The sequence below is a fragment of the Balaenoptera borealis genome, assembly GCF_965194805.1.
Source record: "Balaenoptera borealis genome assembly, chromosome: 5".
Lineage (NCBI taxonomy): Eukaryota > Metazoa > Chordata > Mammalia > Artiodactyla > Balaenopteridae > Balaenoptera > Balaenoptera borealis.
Window position 1 is genome coordinate 119,857,251 of NC_138862.1, and position 21,371 is coordinate 119,878,621.

The window sequence follows — 21,371 nt, forward strand, 5'->3', positions numbered from 1 at the left end:
ATGTGGTATGTATATACAATGGAATATTACTCAGCCATAAATAGAACAAAATAATGCCATTTATAGCAACATGGATGACCCTAGAGATTGTCATATTGAGTGAAGTAAGTCAGAGAAAGAGAAATAGCATATGATATCACTTATATGTGGAATCTGAAAAGATGGTACAAATGAATTTATTTACAAAACAGAAATAGAATCCCAGATGTAGAAAACAAACTTATGGTTACCAACAGGGAAGGGGGGGAGGGATAAATTGTGAGATTGAGATTGACAAGTATACACTACTGTATATAAAATAGATAACTAATAAGAACCTACTGTATAGCACAGCAAACTCTACTCAATACTCTCTAATGACCTCTATAGGAAAAGAACCTAAAAAAAGAGTGGATATATGTATATGTGTAACTGATTCACTTTGCTGTACAGCAGAAACTAACACAACACTGTAAATCAATTATACTCCAATAAAAATTAATTTAAAAATAGTCATCCTTCTCAAACTCTTCCAAACAACAGAAGAGGAGATAACACTTCCAATCTCTTTTTACAAAGACAGCATTACCATAATACCAAAACCAGATAAGGACAGTACAAGAAGAGAAAATTATGGTCCAATATCCCTGAAAAACATCGATGCAAAAATTCTCAACATAAGCAAATGGAATTCAACAATACATTCAAAGAATCATACACATGGTCTAGTAGGATTTATTCCAATGAGGCAAGGATGTTCAGCATCTGCAAATCAAGCCATGTGATACAACACTTAATAAAATGAGGGATTAAAATCATATGATCTTCTGAATAGGTGCCAAAAAAGAAGCATTTGACAAAATTTAACATACATTTATGATAAAAAAACTCTCAAAAGACTGGCTATAGAAGGAATATACCTCAACATAGTAAAGACCACATATAACAAGCCCAGAGTTAACATCATATTCAACACTGAAAATTTGAAAGGTTTTCATCTAAGATCAAGAAGAATAAAAGAATGCCCACTCTATCCACTTTTATTCAGTTGAAGTCCATGAGAGAGCAATTAGACAATAAAAGGAAATAAAAGGCATCCAAATCATGAAGAAGTAAAACTCTATTTGCAGGTGACATGATATTACATGGAAAACCTTAAAGACTGCTCCAATAACTGTTAGAACTAATAAACAAATTCAGTATAGTTGCAGGATACATAATCAATATACAAAATCAGTTGCATTTCTATACACTAACAATGAAGTATCTTAAAAAATAAATTAAGTAAACAATTCCATTTACAATTGCATCAAAAAGAATCAAATATCTAGGAATAAATTTAACCAAGGAGGTGAAAGATCTGTACAATGAAAACTGAAAGATATTGGTGAAAGAAACTGAAGAAGACACAAATAAATGGAAAGATATTCTCATGGATTGGAAGAAATTAATATTGTTCAAAGGTCCTTACTAACCAAAACAATCTACAGATTCAATGAAAACCCTATCAAAATTCCAATGGCAATTTTCACCAAAAGTGAAAAAACAAGCCTAGAATTTGTACAAAACCACAAAAGACATGAATAACCAAAGCAATGTCAAGAAAGAAAAACAAGCTGGAGGCATTATATCATATGTAATATGGTTTCTGATTTCAAACCATATTACAAAGCTATAATAATCAACACAGTGTGGTATTGGCATAAAAGCAGACACACAGATCAAGGGAACAGAATAGAGAGCCCAGAAATAAACCTGCACACACGTGGTTATTTAATTTATGATAAAGGAACAGCAATATACAACGGGAAACAACAGTCTCTTCAATACACGGTGTTGGGAAAACGGGATTGCCGCATGCAAAAGAATGAAACTGGACTACTATCTTATACCATACACAAAAATCAACTCAAAATAAATGAAAGTCTTGCAAGTAAGACATAAAACTCCTAGAAGAAAACACAGGAAATAAGCTCCTTGACATTTGTCTAGGCAATGTTTTCTTGGATAAATTACAAAAGCACATAACAAAAACTAAGATAAACAAGAAGGACTACATTAAAGAGATTATTTACAGCACAGGAAACCATGAATAAAATGAAAAGGCAACACATGGAATGGGAAAAAATATTGCAAATCATCTCTGATAAGGGACTAATAACTGAAATATATAAAGATCTCATACGACTTAGTAGAAAGGAAAATTGATTAAAAATGACTTAAAAATGAGGATCTGATAAGATATCTTCCAAAGAAGACATACAAATGGCCAATAATTACATGAAAAAGCACTCAACAGCACTAATCATCAGGGAAATGCAAATCAAAACTTCAGTGAGATATCACCTCACACCTGTTAGAATGATTATTATCAAAAAGAGAGGAGACAACAAGTGTTCATGAGGATGTGGAGAAAAGGGAACCCTTGCATACTGTTGTGATGGGAATGTAAAGTGGAGGGGCTGCTGTGGGGAACAGTACGGAGATTTCTCAAAAAATTAAACAGAGCTACTATATGATCAGTTCCCTTTTTTCCATTCTTGGTATTTAACCAAAGGAAACAAAATCACTATCTCCAAGAGATAACTGCACCCCCATGTTCACTGCAGCATATTTACAATAGCCAAGACTTGGTAACAACCTATGTTTCCATTGACAGATAGATGGATAAGGAAAATATGATATAGTTATACACACACATACACACACACAATGGAATGTTATTCAGCCAGAAAAATAAGGAAATTCTACCATTTGCAACAACATGATGGACCTTCAGGGCATTATGCTAAATGACATAAGTTAGAAAAAGAAGGCAAATAATGTCTTATCTCAATATATGTGGAATTAAAAAAAAAAACTGAACTCATAGATACAGAAAACAGATTGGTGGTTGCCAGAGGTTTGGGTGTAGTGGGTTGGTGAAATGAGGGAAGGGGGTGAACAGGTACAAATTCCAGTTTTAAGTAAACTAAGTCCTGGGGATGTGATTTACACTATGGTGAATATAATTAACAACAATGTATTATATATTTGAAAGTTGCTAATCTTAAATAATCAGTTCACAAGGAAAAGAAATTTTTATCTAGGTGTGGTGATGGATGTTAACTTATTGTGCTAATCATTACACTATAAGTAGATATATCAATCATTATGAGGTACACCAAAACTAATAAATACAATGTTATATGTCAATAGCATCTCAACAAAAAATTAAAAGTATCATTTTCAATAAACATTATTTATAATGCATAGTATTAGATATTTATAATGTTCTTGGTTTTGTTTAGTTTCTTGAAACAAAGTTTTCTCTCAAAAGGAGCTGTTTGATAATTTGTATTCTGATTTTTTTTTAAATGTATTATTCTAAAGCACACATTATTGAGATTATAAAACCCCAAAATACAGATACTTACATCATACAGCACTCCATTTATAGTTTAGGTTTTAAAACTTTATATGTATTTGTGAAATATACATATGTCTTTGTCATTAAATATAAATTAACAAATTTACTTCTTGATAACTTCAGTTTTTTAAAAGGAATGTCTTTAATTTTCTTTTCTTTTTGTTTCTAAATGGAAGTCTACATTATAACCTTAAAAGTAGTATAAAGTGATGATGATTACTCAGTTTATTTTTAGCATCTGAGGCTATGACCAGCAATTATTCCTTTCCCAAGTTAAAAATTTAATACATCATAAAGACATAACCATAGATTCTTCGTTTTCTTTTCATTTTTTAAGTAACTAGAAGGAAACTTAGAGATTATGTAAGCCCATTGATCTCATTTTACAAAAAAACTGAAGATTTTTGAGATTAAGCTACTTAATGAAACACTTTGGTAATAGATCCCATCTCATGAATCAGTTTAATTTTTTTCTCATTAGACTTTGACTGGGAGATGGCAATGTCAAGAATGGTTCTTTTAAAGGCAGAGTCAAGCCCTGTCTAAATCAGAGTAAAGACACTTAAAGAGAGGTCATTGTGATAAAATTCGTGAACATCTCCATCTGACTAAAAGTCTATCCACACCGATATTAGAGAGTGGTTTTCGTCTCCATACATATCTTTTAATCACTTTTAGCCACTTTTGGTGGCTTCTGACATCCTATGACCCATGTTAATGAGGGCTGTGGACAAGTGGGACCATGAATTGCTCCCTCCTGGCTTTAAGCAAGGAGGGGTTTCCAAAGTGTGGTTCAATGTGGGAAGCCCTTTGGTAAGATACCACGTGGGTGTCAGATGTCAGCACATCTCTGTTTCCCCCGTGAAGAGATTAGCCCCTGCTAAGGTACAGATTTCACTTAGGATGCCAGTGGTCTAGATATCCTCCTACTTACAGCCTTGGTTGCCAAGCGCCTTTCCCCTTGTCTAATACCCATTTCCCACTTCTGAACAACCACTGCTGAGCTAAACAAGGGTGCTCTGGGCCCAGGGTGACGTCCTACCTCACCTTCCATTTTCACTCTCTCCCTCTTCACATGTGTGCATTGAGGGAAAGCCCTCTCACACCTTCTTCACACAGCGCAGAAAGAGAAGCCATGACTGTGGTTTATAAAACTGTATCTCAAGCCAATTTACTTAATATAATACTATATGGTGCATAAACATAGCAATCATCCTATATTCCCCTCCATAGCTGAATACGTGACAAGTAGACATTTTCTGCATTCACCTAGCACGACTGTGACCATCGACAGCACGGCACCATCCCTCACAGCAAAGTCTCCCTTTCTGACACGGGTCCATGGAATTGGGAAGATACGAGTTGTTGTCTCTTCCATATCTTACATAGATGCTCTTAATTTCTCAGTACCTTAATGCCATTTCCTCCTTTTTTTCTTTGCCTTTTTTTCTCTGTCTAGATCATCTTTAAACACCTTTCCTTTTCTACCTATTTGATAAATGTAATCTAAAGTAATGTCTAAAAATATGTCTAAGTATTTAGATTCTAGATAGTTTTAACATACTGGTGATTATGGTTCCCTCTTCTATGTTTTTAGCCAAATAAGTTATGAAACCAATAACAAATATGAAATTAAGAACAGCCTTGGACAGAGGATATACTTTGCAGCAGAGGATACTGTTTTCTCTTCCATGTCTCACATAGATCTTCTTAATTTCTCAGTACCTTAATACCCTCTCCTCCTTCTCTCTCTTTCCCTTTTTTCTAACTCTAGTTCATCTCTGAACACCTTGCCCTATGTAATATGAAGTATCACCTAAAGTAATATCTAAAAATATTTCAATCTAATCTACATTTTTAACATAATGATGATTATGATTTTATCTTCTATGTTTTCAGTCATAATACACATTGAAACAAATAACAAATATGAAATTAAGAACAGACTTGGACAGAAGATTTACTTTGCAGCAGAGGATACTGACTGCTGTACCCGATATTGCTTTGGGGGTTTTAGGCCTTTTACCATGAGGATTCTTGATCTTATAGGCCGAGAAGTCATAACGCTGGAGAGACCACTAAGGTTTAACTGGTGTTGTATCCCCTGCTGCCTTCAGGAGGTCAGTAAGCAATTACGTGGGTACTTTGTGAAGTAGTTCAGCAAGAATTTTCACCCTTTCAGTGAACCTATAGAATCAAATGAGATTTAAAGGAAAAGTGGTCCGCCAGCTATTGGTTTATGCTTGAGGGTAAATTGTAGGCAGGAAGGCAGGTGGAAAAGAGTGAGCAGTTAGCCCCACGTCCCTGAACAGTGTGCCCCCCGGGGGTGAGATCAGAGATCTCAGAGACCAGACTTCTTGATCTTCAGGGAGAGCTGAGAATGTAAGTCACCTCGGTCAAGTCCCTCACCTGAAATGACCATGAGGGCCCCATAGAGAATCTCCTCGAATGCCACCCCAGAGGCAAGTGGACAGAAGAGTGAGGAAAAGAACACATATGTTCATCTCATTATTTTAGCCAACCTACAAGGAGCAAACCTAGGAGAGGCCCCCTCTGAGAAATCTCAACTCCTGTGTTTTCAGTTCTCCATTTGAAAAAAAAAAGTTAATATATTTGAGTCCCTGTAATAGGGGTATGCGAATTGTGAGCACCGTCAGCTCCATAAAGACCAGGTGTCTCTTTCATAGTACTTGACAGCCCTCTGATAGAGAACACGGATCTCAGGGGAGACGCCAGGGCACAGAGTGTTTATAGGAAGTCGGCCTTTGCCTATATCTCCATTGGCCTGAGACCAGCGCTGCCTGGGTCACTCAGTCATCCATATGGGTAGCTGTGAGAGCAGGGCACACAGAGATACAAGCACGTAGAGATTTGATGTCTAATGCTGCACTTATTTTGAAAGGATAACTGAAGTTGTTCATACCGAGTTATTTTGTTTTCCGTGTATATCTATCATAAGAGTATCTGAGGAAAACCAGAATTTGATGGTATATGCTCTACAATTTACAGAGCACATTAACATATGTTATATTATTGATCTTAAACAGCCCTAGGAAGTCCTCAGTTATGATGAGCATACTGGGATGCTCTCAAAGTCGCCCAACTGTATAGCAGAACGAAGCTTCTAGGCCCCATTTTCTTTCTATCCTAGCACTATTGCCACTCATATTTGAAAATTGCCCCAGTGATCAGGGCTCTGTCCATACATCTAAACAACTGAGTTTTAAGGAGTTTAAGTAAAGAGCTCTTAATAATTTAGACATTTTTCTTAAGTATGGAAATTTTAAAATATACGAGACCAGTAGAGCAGTGTTTCAGAGTGGAGACTGTGCATTCAGCCTCCCCACGTTTGTGTCTCATCTCTTCCACTTTGCAGCTGGGGAATCTGATACAAGTTAATTAACCTCTCTGTTCCTTAGTTACTTCCTCTATAAATTGGAATAGAACCAACCTTCTAAGAATGTAGTGTGAATTAAGTGGTGCATAAAACAATATCTTGCCCTTAAAGAGTGAGCAAAGGACCTGAATAGATGTCTTCCCACAGAATACATACAGATGGCCAACACATATATGAAAAGGTGCTCAATATCACTAATCATCAGAAATGCAAACCAAAACCACAATGACACATCACATCACACCTGTTAGAATGGCTCTTTTTAAAAGACAAGAAATATATGTTGGCAAGGATGTGAAGAAAAGGGAACCTTTGTACACTCTTGTTAGGAATGTAAATTGGTACAGCCATTATAGAAAACAGTATGGAGTTTCCTCAGATAATTGAAAAGAGGACAACTATATGATCTAGTAATACTACTTTTGTGTATATATCCAACAGATATCAAATCAGGCTTTCAAAGATATTTACATTTCATGTTAATTACAGCATTATTCACAAAAGTCAAGATATGGAGACAACCTAAGTGTGTGTTGACAGATGAATGGATAAAGAATATATATATAAGATTGATCTAGACAGACAGCATTTATATACATATCTATAAATACACACACAATCGAATATTATTCAGCCCAAAAAAGGGGGAAAAATCCTGCCATTGTGATAATATGCATGTACCTAGAGGGTGTTTGGCTATGTGAAATAGGTCAGGCAGAGAAATACAAATATAGTATGGTATCATTTAAATGTGAAAATTTAAAAAAAAATCTAACTCCTAGAAACAGAGATTAGAATGGTGGTTGCAAGAGACTAGGGGTGGGGGAAATGGGGAGATTCTGGTCATCAGTACAAATTTTCAGTTATAAAATAAGTTCTAGGGATCTGATGTATATCATGATGACTGTAGTTAATAATATTACAGTTGACCCTTGAACAACATGGGTTTGAACTTCACAGGTCCACTTACACATGGATCTCTTTCAATAAATACATGCTACAGTACTACAGTACTACCTAATCTGTGGTTGGTTGAATCCGCAGATGTAGAACTTTGGATATGGAGGGCCAGCTGTAAAGGCAGATTTTTGACTGTGCTAGGGGAGGGTGGGGGAGGGTCAGGGGAGTCAGTGCCCCTAACCCCTGCATTGTTCAAGGGTCACTGTGTACTGTATACTTGAAATTTGCTAAGAGTAGACTCCAATTATTCACACCGGAAAAAAGTGACTATATGAGGTGATGGATGTGTTAACTTGATTGTGGTAATCATTTCACAATGTACATGTACATCAAATCATCACATGGTACACCTTAAATATATTACAATTTATTTGTTAATTATACCTCAGTAGGCTTGGTAAAAAATAATATACTGATGAGAGCTCTTATTAGATACATGGTGACAATGATGATGATGATATATTATATTTATTATTTTGCTTTTTTAGATAGAAATCCATGCTCCTCCTGGAATACCAATAGGTTACGTTACTCAGATCAGGCACCCATTTCTGCCAAAGTTTAGAATTCAAAATGAGAATAGAAAGGATATACTAAGAATTATTGGTCCATGTTGTATGTGCAGCTATTGTGGAGATGTTGATTTTGAGGTAAGAGGTGTGATAATTTTTATAAGATTGGCTCTTCTAATATAAGGATATTATAATTTTGTAAGATGTTACAAATATATTAATAAATATTTGTATACTGGTCTCAAGAGGAAGGTAATGTGCTTATATATTTAACTTGGGTTAGAGAGGCGGTTTTTGCTCTTATTAAACATCAGTGTTGGGGCTTCCCTGGTGGCGCAGTGGTTGAGAATCTGCCTGCCAATGCAGGGGACATGGGTTCGAGCCCTGGTCTGGGAGGATCCCACATGCCGCGGAGCAACTAGGCCCGTGAGCCACAACTACTGAGCCTGCGCGTCTGGAGCCTGTGCTCCGCAACAAGAGAGGCCGCGATAGTGAGAGGCCCGCGCATCGCGATGAAGAGTGGCCCCCGCTTGCCGCAGCTGGAGAAAGCCCTCGCACAGAAATGAAGACCCAACACAGCCATAAATAAATAAATAAATAAATTTAAAATAATGTGATTTGAATAAAATATAAAATCTGGTTTAAAAAAAAAATCAGTGTTAATTATTCTAAATGTGAAAAAAGAGAAAAAACTTATAGTCAAATAAATATAAGCAAAACATCTAACATTTAAACATGGTGTTTTCTGTATGGAGGTACTGTGTATTATCCATTGAAATTAGAATGCTAACATTGTCATCAAAGTGCTACTGCCAAAGCATATGTTCCTTCCTTAGTCTGAAACACAGGCTGCCAATGCTCTAAGCCCTCTTCAGAAGCTCTGACATCTTTGGGTTCCTATAAAAAGCCCGATTATGCAAAGAGAATTTTAAGAAAGATAATGTAAGATGTACTACCCAATTATGCTTCTTTATAGTCTCTCCTTTGTCCTTGTATTAAATTGATCTCTATAAACCATAATATATCAGTGTATTTACTACACAGAAGAATTTCATCACAGCAATTTTCCAAACAGATGAGGCCTAGCCCCACAGTCCAAAGTATTTAGTTGCAAATGTTTACAGGTTGAGACATTTTACAACTTATCTTGATATCATGATTCTCTTGGAAACTCATAAAATCTGCTAAACTGGACCCCCTCATTTCCATAAAAGGGGCAAAATTCTCCTAACACTGAGCAGGGTTGCCCCCTTATGATAAGATGTGGGAACTCTGCCACTGTCCCCTGACTTCCTAAGGTTTCCCACTATCCAGCATCTTTCTTTTACATTATCTGCCTGGCTTCCCTAATCATATAGTTTTTAATTCCTCTCTTAGACTCTGGTTATATGACGATGAATCACTCCCCTCATAGACTTCAGAGTCTAATAAAAGAGATGAGTAATTCTAAGAAAACACAGGTAAAGAGATTTTATAAAGCTCTTTTATAGGGATATATATATAAAATATGTGTGTGTAATATGTATGTATAATAAATTTATATAAAGGTATATAAATAATAATACTTCTCCATGTAGAGGACGGCATATCAAAGATTCAGAGGAATGGAAAGACAATTATTCATTTATGGAATAATATTAACAAAAGTTTAGGCAGCATATATTCTGTTTGGGGGAAGCCGGTTAAAACACTTTAAAGCATCCATTATATGTAATGAGTAAACTTCTCTCCTGTACTTCTGGAATGACGCTAACTAGGTACCATCTTTCAGAGAATGAGAAATACTCACTTGGATCAATTTCAGATGGAGAGTTTGACACCTTAAAGCAGGATTGAACAGTATGAGGGACCACTATGGAACATGGACTCCATCACGGTTTCAATGGTCATGGGAACTTGGAGTAGAAAAGAAATACACCCTGAACCTGAAGGGGCAGATGTCATTCTAAAGGAGAAAATAATTCAGATTTGTTATAAGTGCACTGAGTGGAACTGATTCATGGATTTGATTTGTGTTAAAGACGAAAGAAAATTTGGAGATGATTCTGATGTCTGATGTTTGAGAAGCCTGGGACAAAGACCACATATTATGACAAAAGACTCTCCTATAATCCCTATCAATCAGAAAGTTACAAGAGTTTTAGAGCTCTATGTCAGGAATGAGGGATAAAAAAACTAAATCTGTATTTCTTCTTGTGTCACAAATACTAATTAATTATTTCAGGGTTGAAATAACTTTATTATAAAAATTTTCTCCTTTTAAAAATTTACCTAGAATTTAGCTAAAAATTACCTGGTCCTAATAACTTTTCAGTTGGAAGTCATTATTCCTATTTCTGATGCTTTTCATTAAAAAATATTATAATTTTTATTTCTTACATGAATTTTGGTACAGTTTAAAATTTCCTGCTATAGGAATCAAGAAGGGGAAATGTTAATATCTAAGAGTAAGATTATGGTGGCAGGTAAGTTATCTACTGTATTTTTTAAGTTTTTAAATATCTCAAAAATTAAAAATAAATTTAAAAAAAGATTTCTTTACTAGCTACATAAGCTTAAATGACAGCTATTAGCAGATAAAAAATGAAGGTGTGCAAGAGATTTGTATTAATCTGTTTTGCCACAATGGTGTTACGTAACATGTAACCCCTAAAGCTCAGTGGCTTAAAAAAATAGGCATTTATTCTCATGCTTATGGATCTGCAGGTCAGCAGCATCTGGGGGATATACCTAGGCTCAGCCACATGGCTCTGATTTAGGCTGCCAGTTGGTCTCAGGTCTGCTCCAGGTATGTTCATCCTGGAGCTGTAGCAACAGCAGCTGCCCAGATCATGCTTTCTAGTGGCTGATCACTGGAGAGCAAGACCAAGGCAAAACCACTCGGCCATGTTTAAGGTCTCTGCTGGTGTCACATCCACTAACACTCCATTGGCAAACAAGGAACATGGCCAAGCCTAATTTCAATGTACAAGGAAGTATACTAGGCGTACAGAGGGAGGGGATTGAAATGACTATTTGATGAACAGTAATCCATGATATCACAGTGTTCACATTAGAAGTTTATTTCAGGTTTTTAAAGACCTTAACCACCCAAATCCAAATAAAATGAGTCAACTGTTTCTAGTTTGCCCACATTTATGTAGCTAGTCCCAACCTGAGCCAGGGCTCCAAAGGTTGTTGCCAGCATGTGTGGTACCTTGCACACATCTGAAAAGGACACTTCTCTTCCTGGTTTGACATAACTCTGCCTGTACATACCCTGGCAAGTGTGGACTACGTTCAGCCTCCACATGCCCACTTGGTGAGGAGTGTTTCTCTGGCTATAAGCTGTTCATCTCTTTATCATGGCCCTTGGCCTTCCTCAGGCAGAACTGTAAAACTAGAAAAATTTTATTGGAGCTTTTTTGTTTCATATACTTCCTCTTTTGCTGTCCCCCATCCCCTCCTGTTGTCAAGTCTTACCCCAAGCTTTAACCTGCAGCATCCCATCAAGTTATTTATTGGTTACTTTACTTCACTCAAAACTGCCAGTCCTCTCTTCCAGGCTCTTGGCATTTCACATTTTCCTACTGACAGTGGGTGATAATGGGGTTTCCATCACCTTTAAACACTCAGCCTATGCCAACTCTTTGTGCTGGTATTAAAGCACAATTCAGATGGGAGTTTAAACTACCTTCCTGATGACTTCTAGAAATTTCATCAAAGAAACATTTCATTCATTTCATGGTTGTATCTTTTCCTGATTAACTTTTATTTGGGATCAATTCAACTCATTTATTATTGTCTGTCTTAAAGTAAAATAAAAAATATTAAATATTTTACCAAAGCTACTTTCTTATAAGTTCTCTATAGCAAAGAAACAGTTTTTTCACATATCTATAAACACATATGGGAATCTATATGCATCTAATGAGTGATATAATTTTCAAAGTTCGTTATGGCACATAATTTAATAGAGTGTTCATTTTATTACAATTTTGGAGGTAGTTTTATTATTGGTTTTCTAGAATTCTTTAAGATTGCCTCCTTTTTTTCAATTTAGATTAAATCTCTTGATGGAAAAAATGTGGTTGGCAAGATTTCCAAGCAGTTTACTGGAATTGTGAGAGAGATATGTACAAATTACAGTAACTTTGGCATCCAGTTCCCTGCAGATGTTGATGTGAAAATGAAAGCTGTGATGCTTGGCGCATGTTTCCTCATTGTAAGTTTCTTCTTGCTAATCTTGGGCATAGATGGTTTTTCTGGTATCATTCTGAAATGATTTATTAAATTTCACATTTTAAAAGTGACCTTCTTAAATTCATAGGTTTTATTCAAAGGCATGCCATTTAATTCTCGCTCTGAAATTCCATTTTCGCCTGATACTGTGAATTTTCTCCTGATACTGTGGAGAAAATTCCATTTTCTCCTGATACTGTGACTAGTTTTTTTCTGGAAAGTCAACTCAATTTCACACGTCAGTATAAGGACCTTATGTGTTAAGGAGAGGCCCTGGTCTTTGGGGCTTGTATTAAAAAATCAAAATTGGCGCTTTGGGGAATACTTTAACTATGGGCTTAACATGTCATAAAACTCAGTGAAACATGGAAATTTCCTCTTGATTCACTATTAAATTAAATCATCTAATACAAGAGTGTATTAGGTGATTAATTACAAGAGTAATTAATTTACAAGATGATTAATTACAAGAGTAATCTGCAAGAAGAGTATATAGCCAATCAAGCCATTAGATGAACTGCCAATTTAGAGGAAATACATGGGATAGAGCAATGATCCTAAACCTGCCTTCACATTAAATCACCTAGGGAGATTCCAAAAACCCCAAGTGCCAAATCATACTCCAGTTCAATTAAGTCAGAAGCTCAGCATCAGAGCTTTGTAAAACTCCCCAGATGATTCCATATGCAGCCAAAGTCAAAGACATCTGGGACAGAGCAATGATTTTCAACCCTACCTGCACAGTAGAAACACCTGGGTAGCTTTCACACTCCCTATGTCAAGACTGCACCCAGATCTAGTAAACTAAAATCTCTGGAAGTGGGACCAAGTCTTTAAGCTGATTAGGGCTCCCAGGTGATTCCAATTTGCAAACAAGATTTGGAATCATTAGATAACTACCTTAAACATTCACCTGGGGATGCAATCAGAAAAAACTAAAAGGTGAGAGGATATATAGCAAAGAGGACCTAGTTCCTTCAACAAATAAATGTCAAGGAAGATAAAAAGATAAAAAATAATATGAAAAAAGGAGAGACACATCAACCTTACCCAGTTTGTAGACCATGTTTGGATATCGATTTGAACAAATCAATGTAAAAACACATTTACAAGGCATTCAGGGAAATGATGATATTAATGAATTATTAAGGCTTTTTTAAATCTCTGATGATGATATAGTGGTTATATCAAAGAAAACACCATCCATATCTTTTAAAGGCAAATCCTGAAGTACTTCAGTATAAAATGGTATTATATCAGGGTTTGCTTAGAAACAATAAAGGTGAGGGTAGGGAGATCTAAGAGATGGAATAATTGCTGAACCAAGATTGGTCACGTTAATAATTACTGAAGCTGGGTGAGGGGTCTTTAGGACTTTGTTATGCAATTTTGTCTAATTTGGGATATGCTTATTTTATTTTCTAGAATAACTTTTAATATAACCAGAGTAGTTCTATGTAAAAATTGTGTCTTCAATAAGTGTTCATTTTACATGGAAAGCAAAATCTAACCTTCACCTTGAGGGAATAGTTCAACCAAAGGCAGGATAATTGAAAGATACTGTGTGTTTAGGGAAGAGAGGCAATCTGCAGTGTTTGGCTGGATAGTTAATGGGACTGAGGGTGGTGATGGGATTATTATGAAATGATTTTAGCCTTCCTCTAAAGGACTAAGCAACATTTTGTAGAGATTGGCAATTCATTGAAAATTGTTTTGTTAATTGGTTGGTTTTAAACTAGGTATAAATAAAATAGTTATAAATCCAAATTTTAGAAAGATAAATCCTGGTGTCTATGTGAAAAATGAATTTGAGAGGTAAAATTGCAATAGTGTAATTACAAGTGACTTGCGATAAGGATTAAATTATTTCTATTGAAGGGATAAAGGAAAATATATAGACGTGAGAGAAGTAAATTCCATAGGACTTGGCTAAGGTCATAGGGGAGGGGGTCTGAATAGACACTGATGGACTGGAATAAACTGGAAAACACAGTAAGCAAATTTGGAAGACAAATCATGAAACTGACACAAACATTGCTAAGGTGCATTCTGACTCTTGAGATGTCTGTCATTCTTAGGGGGAAAAAAGTCTAAAAATTGTACATGCAATTCTAGTCACAAGCTGTATTGCTAGAGAAGGACTACAAAAAGTTGAGGAAGAAAAACTCAAAGAAGATTCCAAGGGAGACTAGAAAAAGTGAAATATAGAGAAATTACCAAAGAGTAATTAAATTCATGCAGGTATCAACAAATGAATGAGTAATAGGATTTAACTGCTATTAAAATGAAAAGCTGAAGGTAGAACTTATGTAGCTATAGACTTGACCCAGATTTATTTTTCACAGTTAATCTTTCTGGTTTAACAGATCTATTACTATGTTTTATCAGATCCCTTAGCATTTCTGCATCAGAGAATTATCTCTGTTTTGCTGCTGAAAATTCATATCTGTATTTTTTTTTAATTTAGGATTTCATGTTTTATGAAAACACTGGATGCACTAAGTTTCTGACAGTAGGATTGTGGTAACAATCTCCTAAAAGTCTCAGAAAATTTGGTGTCTATATTGATTGGGACTATAAAAAGGAAACCTCAGTGTGTTTTCCTTGAAAGTCATTATACCCTATGTGAAATACTCTGTGATGCCTGTAGTGCAGGTATGTGATTTCCCTTCAAAACTATACAGTTTTCTGTTCACTGGCTTATAAATGTTTTTACGCATTTTCTTTGAATGTTCATTGTGTATTTGAAAGAAATTTTTTGGACTTTTTACCTTTAGACATGAATCTTCTTATGAAAAACTGCTTTGAATTATAGTCTGTTTTTTTCCATTTTATAGCAAAAATTAATTAAAGACTATTAAAGAAATTAAAATATACTTAATTAAATCTAGTTTTTTCATTTGTAACAACTAATGTTATTCTGCAAATATTGTATATTCAAAAGTTAACACTAATATATATTAAATTTCTTTTATAATTATGTTTAAATAATACTTAATATGCGTATTATTGAGGAAAAGTAATATCTGTATTTGTTTTATATGCAGGAATTCACTCTATATAAACTTCACCTATAATCTAACCTGCTACTATAAATAAAACTTATTAACAGGAATATAAATTACCAATATTTGATGCTCTTCAGTAAACAAAGAGAGATATGACTCTATCGCAAAAGAAGGATACATTTTAAAGTCTCACTCACTCTAAAACTAGGGTACTGTTACAATTTTTGTAGTAATTTTTAATATGGAATTATTACCTCATATAGTCTATCATTCATAGAACATAGTAGTTATGAGATCACTCTAGGTGTTCACAGACAGACATATTCCTTCACAGAGCATAAACTTCAATAATGGTCTATTATCATTTATATTAATACCAATAATCAAATAACTGATAAAAAATTCTTGATATAGTTCTTTGCATATTTGATATTTTTAAACAAACTATGAATAATTAATTCAGGTGGTACTCTGAACCCTGTACATTTACCTCTCATTCCCTTTTAAATCACCTTTAAAAGGAGCAAAAGCATATGATACCATTAGTAAAACTGATACCAGTACTACAAACTAGGATTTCTATCTGTCGGCAAGTTAGAGGAATTTTTATACCCTGTTTCGTACAGAAAATTGAATCGAGTGAGAGGAGATGTCCAACCCACGGTTTACCTCATGGAAAGGAAAAGTGTGCTTAGGAAATAAGAACTTAGGGGAGAGACTTTTCATCCTCAGCAGAACTCCAACACCACTAGTTGAGAACACTGGGAGGGCAGTGGAGCTTCAGGAAAAGCAATGTCTAGACAACCTTTCATTAGCCTAAGTAATTCACCAGATGCCAGACTACAATGATAAGATGTAACAGAGGTATTCACATTCAGTTTAGAGTTGGTACAGACAGCATGCCAGGTAAAGTGAGGTACTTGCACAGCTGGATCCTAGTGGCATTAGTTATGTCAGTTAGAGAAGGGGAGGGCTTTCCAAGCCAGCTGTCAAGTACAACAACCAACCCAAAATGAGGCTAAAAGACTGACATTACCTCTGTGACAGCTACATCTTGCTTTCATTTTCCTCCTCAGCTTCCCTGACTCCATTCTCCCACTTATTTGCATAAGACTCAGGATCTCTGGTTAAGCAAAGTAAAACAGCAACCGATCTGAACAGTTCCTTCCTTCTTCAACTGTACAGGGAAGATATGAGCAGAAACCCACGCACTATCTGCAGAACTCATTTAAGTTCAAATATTAGACAAATAACTTCTCTTTAAGTATTTACAAAGAGAAAAATGATCAAACATAAAAAATTAGAAATTTAAATAAGAAAAATACCAGGAATTGCAACAAATGTCTTAATTTGTAATCTCAGTGAGATTTGAGGGAATGTTGCATATTCATTTCTGGACAGGCAGGAATATTCTGATGCAGCAAAATTTTACTAAAGTTGTAAACTATGCTGACTACATTTTAAAGTATGACGGAGACAGTGGAACAGTAGACTGCATAACATAGAAAGATGACACAATAAGGTAAAAGATTTTTACAGGGCTTCCCTGGTGGCGCAGCGGTTGAGAGTCTGCCTGCCAGTGCGGGGGACACGGGTTTGAGCCCTGGTCTGGGAGGATCCCACGTGCTGCGGAGTGACTGGGCCCGTGAGCCACAATTGCTGAGCCTGCGCGTCTGGAGCCTGTGCTCTGCAACAAGAGAGGCCGCGATAGTGAGAGGCCCGCGCACCGCATGAAGAGTGGCCCCCACTCGCCGCAACTAGAGAAAGCCCTCGCACAGAAATGAAGACCCAACACAGCCATAAGATAAAAAATAATAATAATAATAATAATTAAAAAGATGGAAAGCTGTCTTTAAAAAAATATATATATATTTTTTTACAGATTCTTCTGGAAGTCAGATAAACACATAGTATAGAGAGAAAAGGTGATTCCTGAGGAACAGATATATCAACTTACATTTGTGCACAACAGAAAATCCAAAGGGAAAATTCAGATGGAGCCATGAGAATAATAAAAAAAAGTAAGAAAACTTATTTGCAATCAGGACAGACTGCATTCTTTCAGATGAATGAATTTATCATGTAACAGAAAAATTCATGAAAATACCTATTTATGTTGTTAAATAATACCTAATATGATTATTTATTAACAAAACAATATTACAGACATTGTTAGGTTTTAGTAAAATGATTTCTGTGGCATAGATTCTATGATATTTCCACAGTCCAGTTCATTTTATTTTTATCAAAAAGGTTCAATCAATTCAGCACCATTTAATCACAGACATTTAAAGGATCAAAGTATGTGGGACAAAAAGAAATCCTATAAAGGTATTGTGGTCTTATTCCCTATTTCCTATGCCTGCCTTTGTGTAGAGACCTTACCCCTTCAGAGCTTCTGTCCCTCAGGATGATATGACTTAGAGAGATGTCGGATCATGGACTCATTCAGAACAGGGGCTCCCTTTGCCTGTCTTTTTCACCCTGAAAAGAACAAAGGAAAAGCATCACATTTCGGGTCATTATTCTGCCCACCAATCTCTAGCTCTTGGCTTCTAAATACCATTCCCTACCTGAACTGGGCTCCTTGAGAAATGGTTGCTCCCAGCGTTAAAGCCAGGAAATATATAAGATAAGCCTTGAACAACTTATGGAAAGGCAAGGAGGTGCTCAAGGAATGATGGTGGCGTGTCAAAAGGATAAAACTGAAAGGGCTCCAACCAGCAAAATTAAGGACAATTTGAGCATCAACATATTTTATAAGAGACTATTACCATTAAATAAAATAGAACACTATGCATCCCTACAGATATAATAAAAACGAAAATTAAGTTTTATGAAGAAAAAGATATATATACTTTCAATATACTTTCACATGAAATCCTTTTACTTTAGAGGCAGGAAGAGTAACTTTCCAAGCAGAGCCTAGCAGCTACCACCATAATCAAGTGATCGAAGTGATCATCCTCAGTAATTGAATAAAGTGCAATTGAGTATTGCCTGATAGAGTGCAGTAAGACGCAGCATCACAGGGATCCTGAAAATGTTGTCTAGACCAGCACATAGTGAAGTAATAATTTTCCAGGTTTTATTGAGATACAATTGACACATAACATTGTGTTAGCTTTAGGTGTACAATATAATGATTTGAAATATGTATATATTGCAAAATGACTACCACAATAATTTAGTCAATATCCTTTACCTCACATAATTAGAATTTTCACTTGTGATGAGAACTTTTAAGATGTACTCTTATGAACTTTCAAATACACAGTACAGTATTGTTAACTATACTCTCCATGCTACACATTACATCCCAGAACTCATTTGTCTTATAACTAGAAGTTTGTACCTTTTCACCACCTTCACCCATTTTGACAAACCTCTAACCACTGCCTCTGGTAATCACCAATCTGTTCTCTTATCAATGAATTTTTTTTTTTAGATTCCACATATAAGAGAGATCATATGATATTTTTCTTTCTCTGTCTGACTTCTTTCACTTAGCACAATAATCTTGCCACAAATGGCAAGATTTCATTCTTTTTTCATTGCTGGGTAATATTCCATTGTATATATGCATACGCATGCACGCACACGCACACACACACACACAAACACACATGTATCTTCTTTGTCCGTTTATCTATTGATGGGCACTTAGAATGCTTCCATTTCTTGACTATTGTAAATAATGATGCAATGAACATAGGGGTTCATTTTCGGATTAGTGCTTTATTTTCAAAGCAATGTTTTCATTTTCTTTGGATAAATACCCAGGAGTGGAATTGCTGGATCATATGGTAGCTCTATTTTTAATTTTTTGAGGAATCTCCATACTGTTTTTCATAATAACCGCACCAATTTACATTCCCATCAGCAGTGCACGAAGGTTTCCTTTTCTCCACATACTCACCAACATCTATTTATTGTCTTTTTTGATAACAGACGTTCTGACAGGTGTGAGGAGATAGCTCATTGTGGTTTTGACTTGCATTTCCTTGATGTTAGTAATGCTAAGCATCATTTCATGCGCCTGTTGGACATCTGTATGTCTTCTTTGGAAAAATGTCTACATTTTTTTCAATAGACTGACTTTTTAAAACAACTGTCTCAAATGTTTCTTCCAGTTCAAAACGTAGTTCTCCTATCTGCTAAGTCTATAATAAAATCATAGTAAGTGAAGATATTGATGGATAAATCAGAACCAGCAAAGGCAGTCCAAAACACACATGAACAGTCTAAAATGGAGAAAAGTCTTTATCCCTTGGTGGTAACTGGCTCAAAGATAGCAATGTCATGCAAAGTGGGAGTAGGAGGAATGTTTAAAGACAGAGTTAATTGAAAATCTGTCTGTTGAAATATTGTGCCAGTCAGATTGCCCCACACTCAGCCCACTTCTAATCCCTTCCTTTTCCCCATGCACATTAGGCATAAACAGCCCAGCACTAGCTCTAGGCACCCAAAAATAGCATTCCTAAATAATTTTAATTAACTGCATGTGCATAATTAAGATTTCTAAAGTTGCTGGAATGGCTTTCAGTGAAACCGAGTAAAGGTCTCCCCATTTTAGCATCCAAGGAGTGGTTTCCCCTCTACATACCCTAAAGGAGGTAAGCATTCTTCATACATGAACTCCCAGGCCTACTCTGGTAGGAGGAGAGATAACAGAAAAACAGGTATACAAAAAGCAAACAAAATGACAGATTATGTGTATGTGGGTCTATTTCTGGGCTCTCTATCCTGTTTTATCCATCTATCTGTCTACTCTTTCACCAATATTATACTGTCTTGATTACTGTACCTTTACAGTAAGTCTTGATGTCGAGTACTGCCAGTATTTCAACTTTGTTCTTCTCTGCCAATGCTGTGTCATCTATTCTGGGTCTTTGTCTCCCCATATAAACTTTAAAATCAGTTTGTCAGTATCTATAAAATACCTTCCTGGGATTTTAATTGGGATTGAGTTGAATCTATAGATCAAGTTTGGAAGAACTGGCATCATGACAATAATGACTATTCCTGTCCATGAACATGTATTATCCATCCATTTATTTAGTTCTTTGATTTCATTCATCAGAGTTTTGTTGTACTTTTACTGATAATAGACTTAGACCTTATACATACTTTGTTAGATTTATATCGCAATACTTCATTTTGAGGGGTGCCAGTATAAATGGTACTATGCTTTTCATTTCAAATTCCACTTGTTCATTGCTGGTATAAGAAAATGACTGACTTTTGTATATTAATCTTATGTCCTACAACATTAATACTTGCTTATTAGTTCCAGTATGTTTTTGTTGTGATTCTTTCTCATTTTTTGTAGATTTTTTTTTTATCAATTTGAGGAACTTCCCGTCTACTCCTAGTTTACTAAGAGTTTTTTTCCCCTAATCATAAATGGATGGTGGATTTTGTCATATGCTCTTTCTACACGTATTTATATGATCATGTGAGTTTTCTTTTTTAACCCGCTGATGTGCTGAATTATGTTAATTGATTTCAAATGTTGAACCAGATTTGCATACCTGGGATAAATCCCACTTGGGCATGGTGTGTAATTCTTTTCATATGTTGTTAGATTCATTTTATTAATATTTTGTTGAGGATTTCTCATATATATTCATAAGTGATATTGATCTGTAGTTTTCTCTTCTTCTAATGTCTTCGCCTGGTTTTGGTGTTAGGGTAATACTGGCCTAATAGAATGAGTTAGGAAATATTTTCCCTGCTTTTATCCTCTGCAAGAGGTTGTAGAGAGTTGGTATAATTTCTTCCTTAAATATTTGATAGAAATCACTAGTGAACCCATCTGGGTCTGGTGCTTCCTATTTTGAAAGCTTATTAATTTATGGTTCAATTTCTTTAATTGATATAGT

General features: G+C 35.5%; 1 protein-coding gene across 1 annotated transcript; it reads left to right on the forward strand.

Moving 5' to 3' along the window:
• The first annotated feature begins 5,219 nt into the window (after positions 1-5,219).
• Positions 5,220-17,014, forward strand: LOC309629532 (phospholipid scramblase 2-like). The gene is made up of 4 exons (XM_082393616.1): positions 5,220-5,543; positions 6,436-6,493; positions 8,234-8,395; positions 12,300-17,014. Exons 1-4 carry the CDS (start codon positions 5,254-5,256, stop codon positions 12,519-12,521), a joined length of 732 nt encoding a protein of 243 aa, XP_082249742.1. The 5' UTR covers positions 5,220-5,253; the 3' UTR covers positions 12,522-17,014.
• The last annotated feature ends 4,357 nt before the right edge of the window (positions 17,015-21,371 follow it).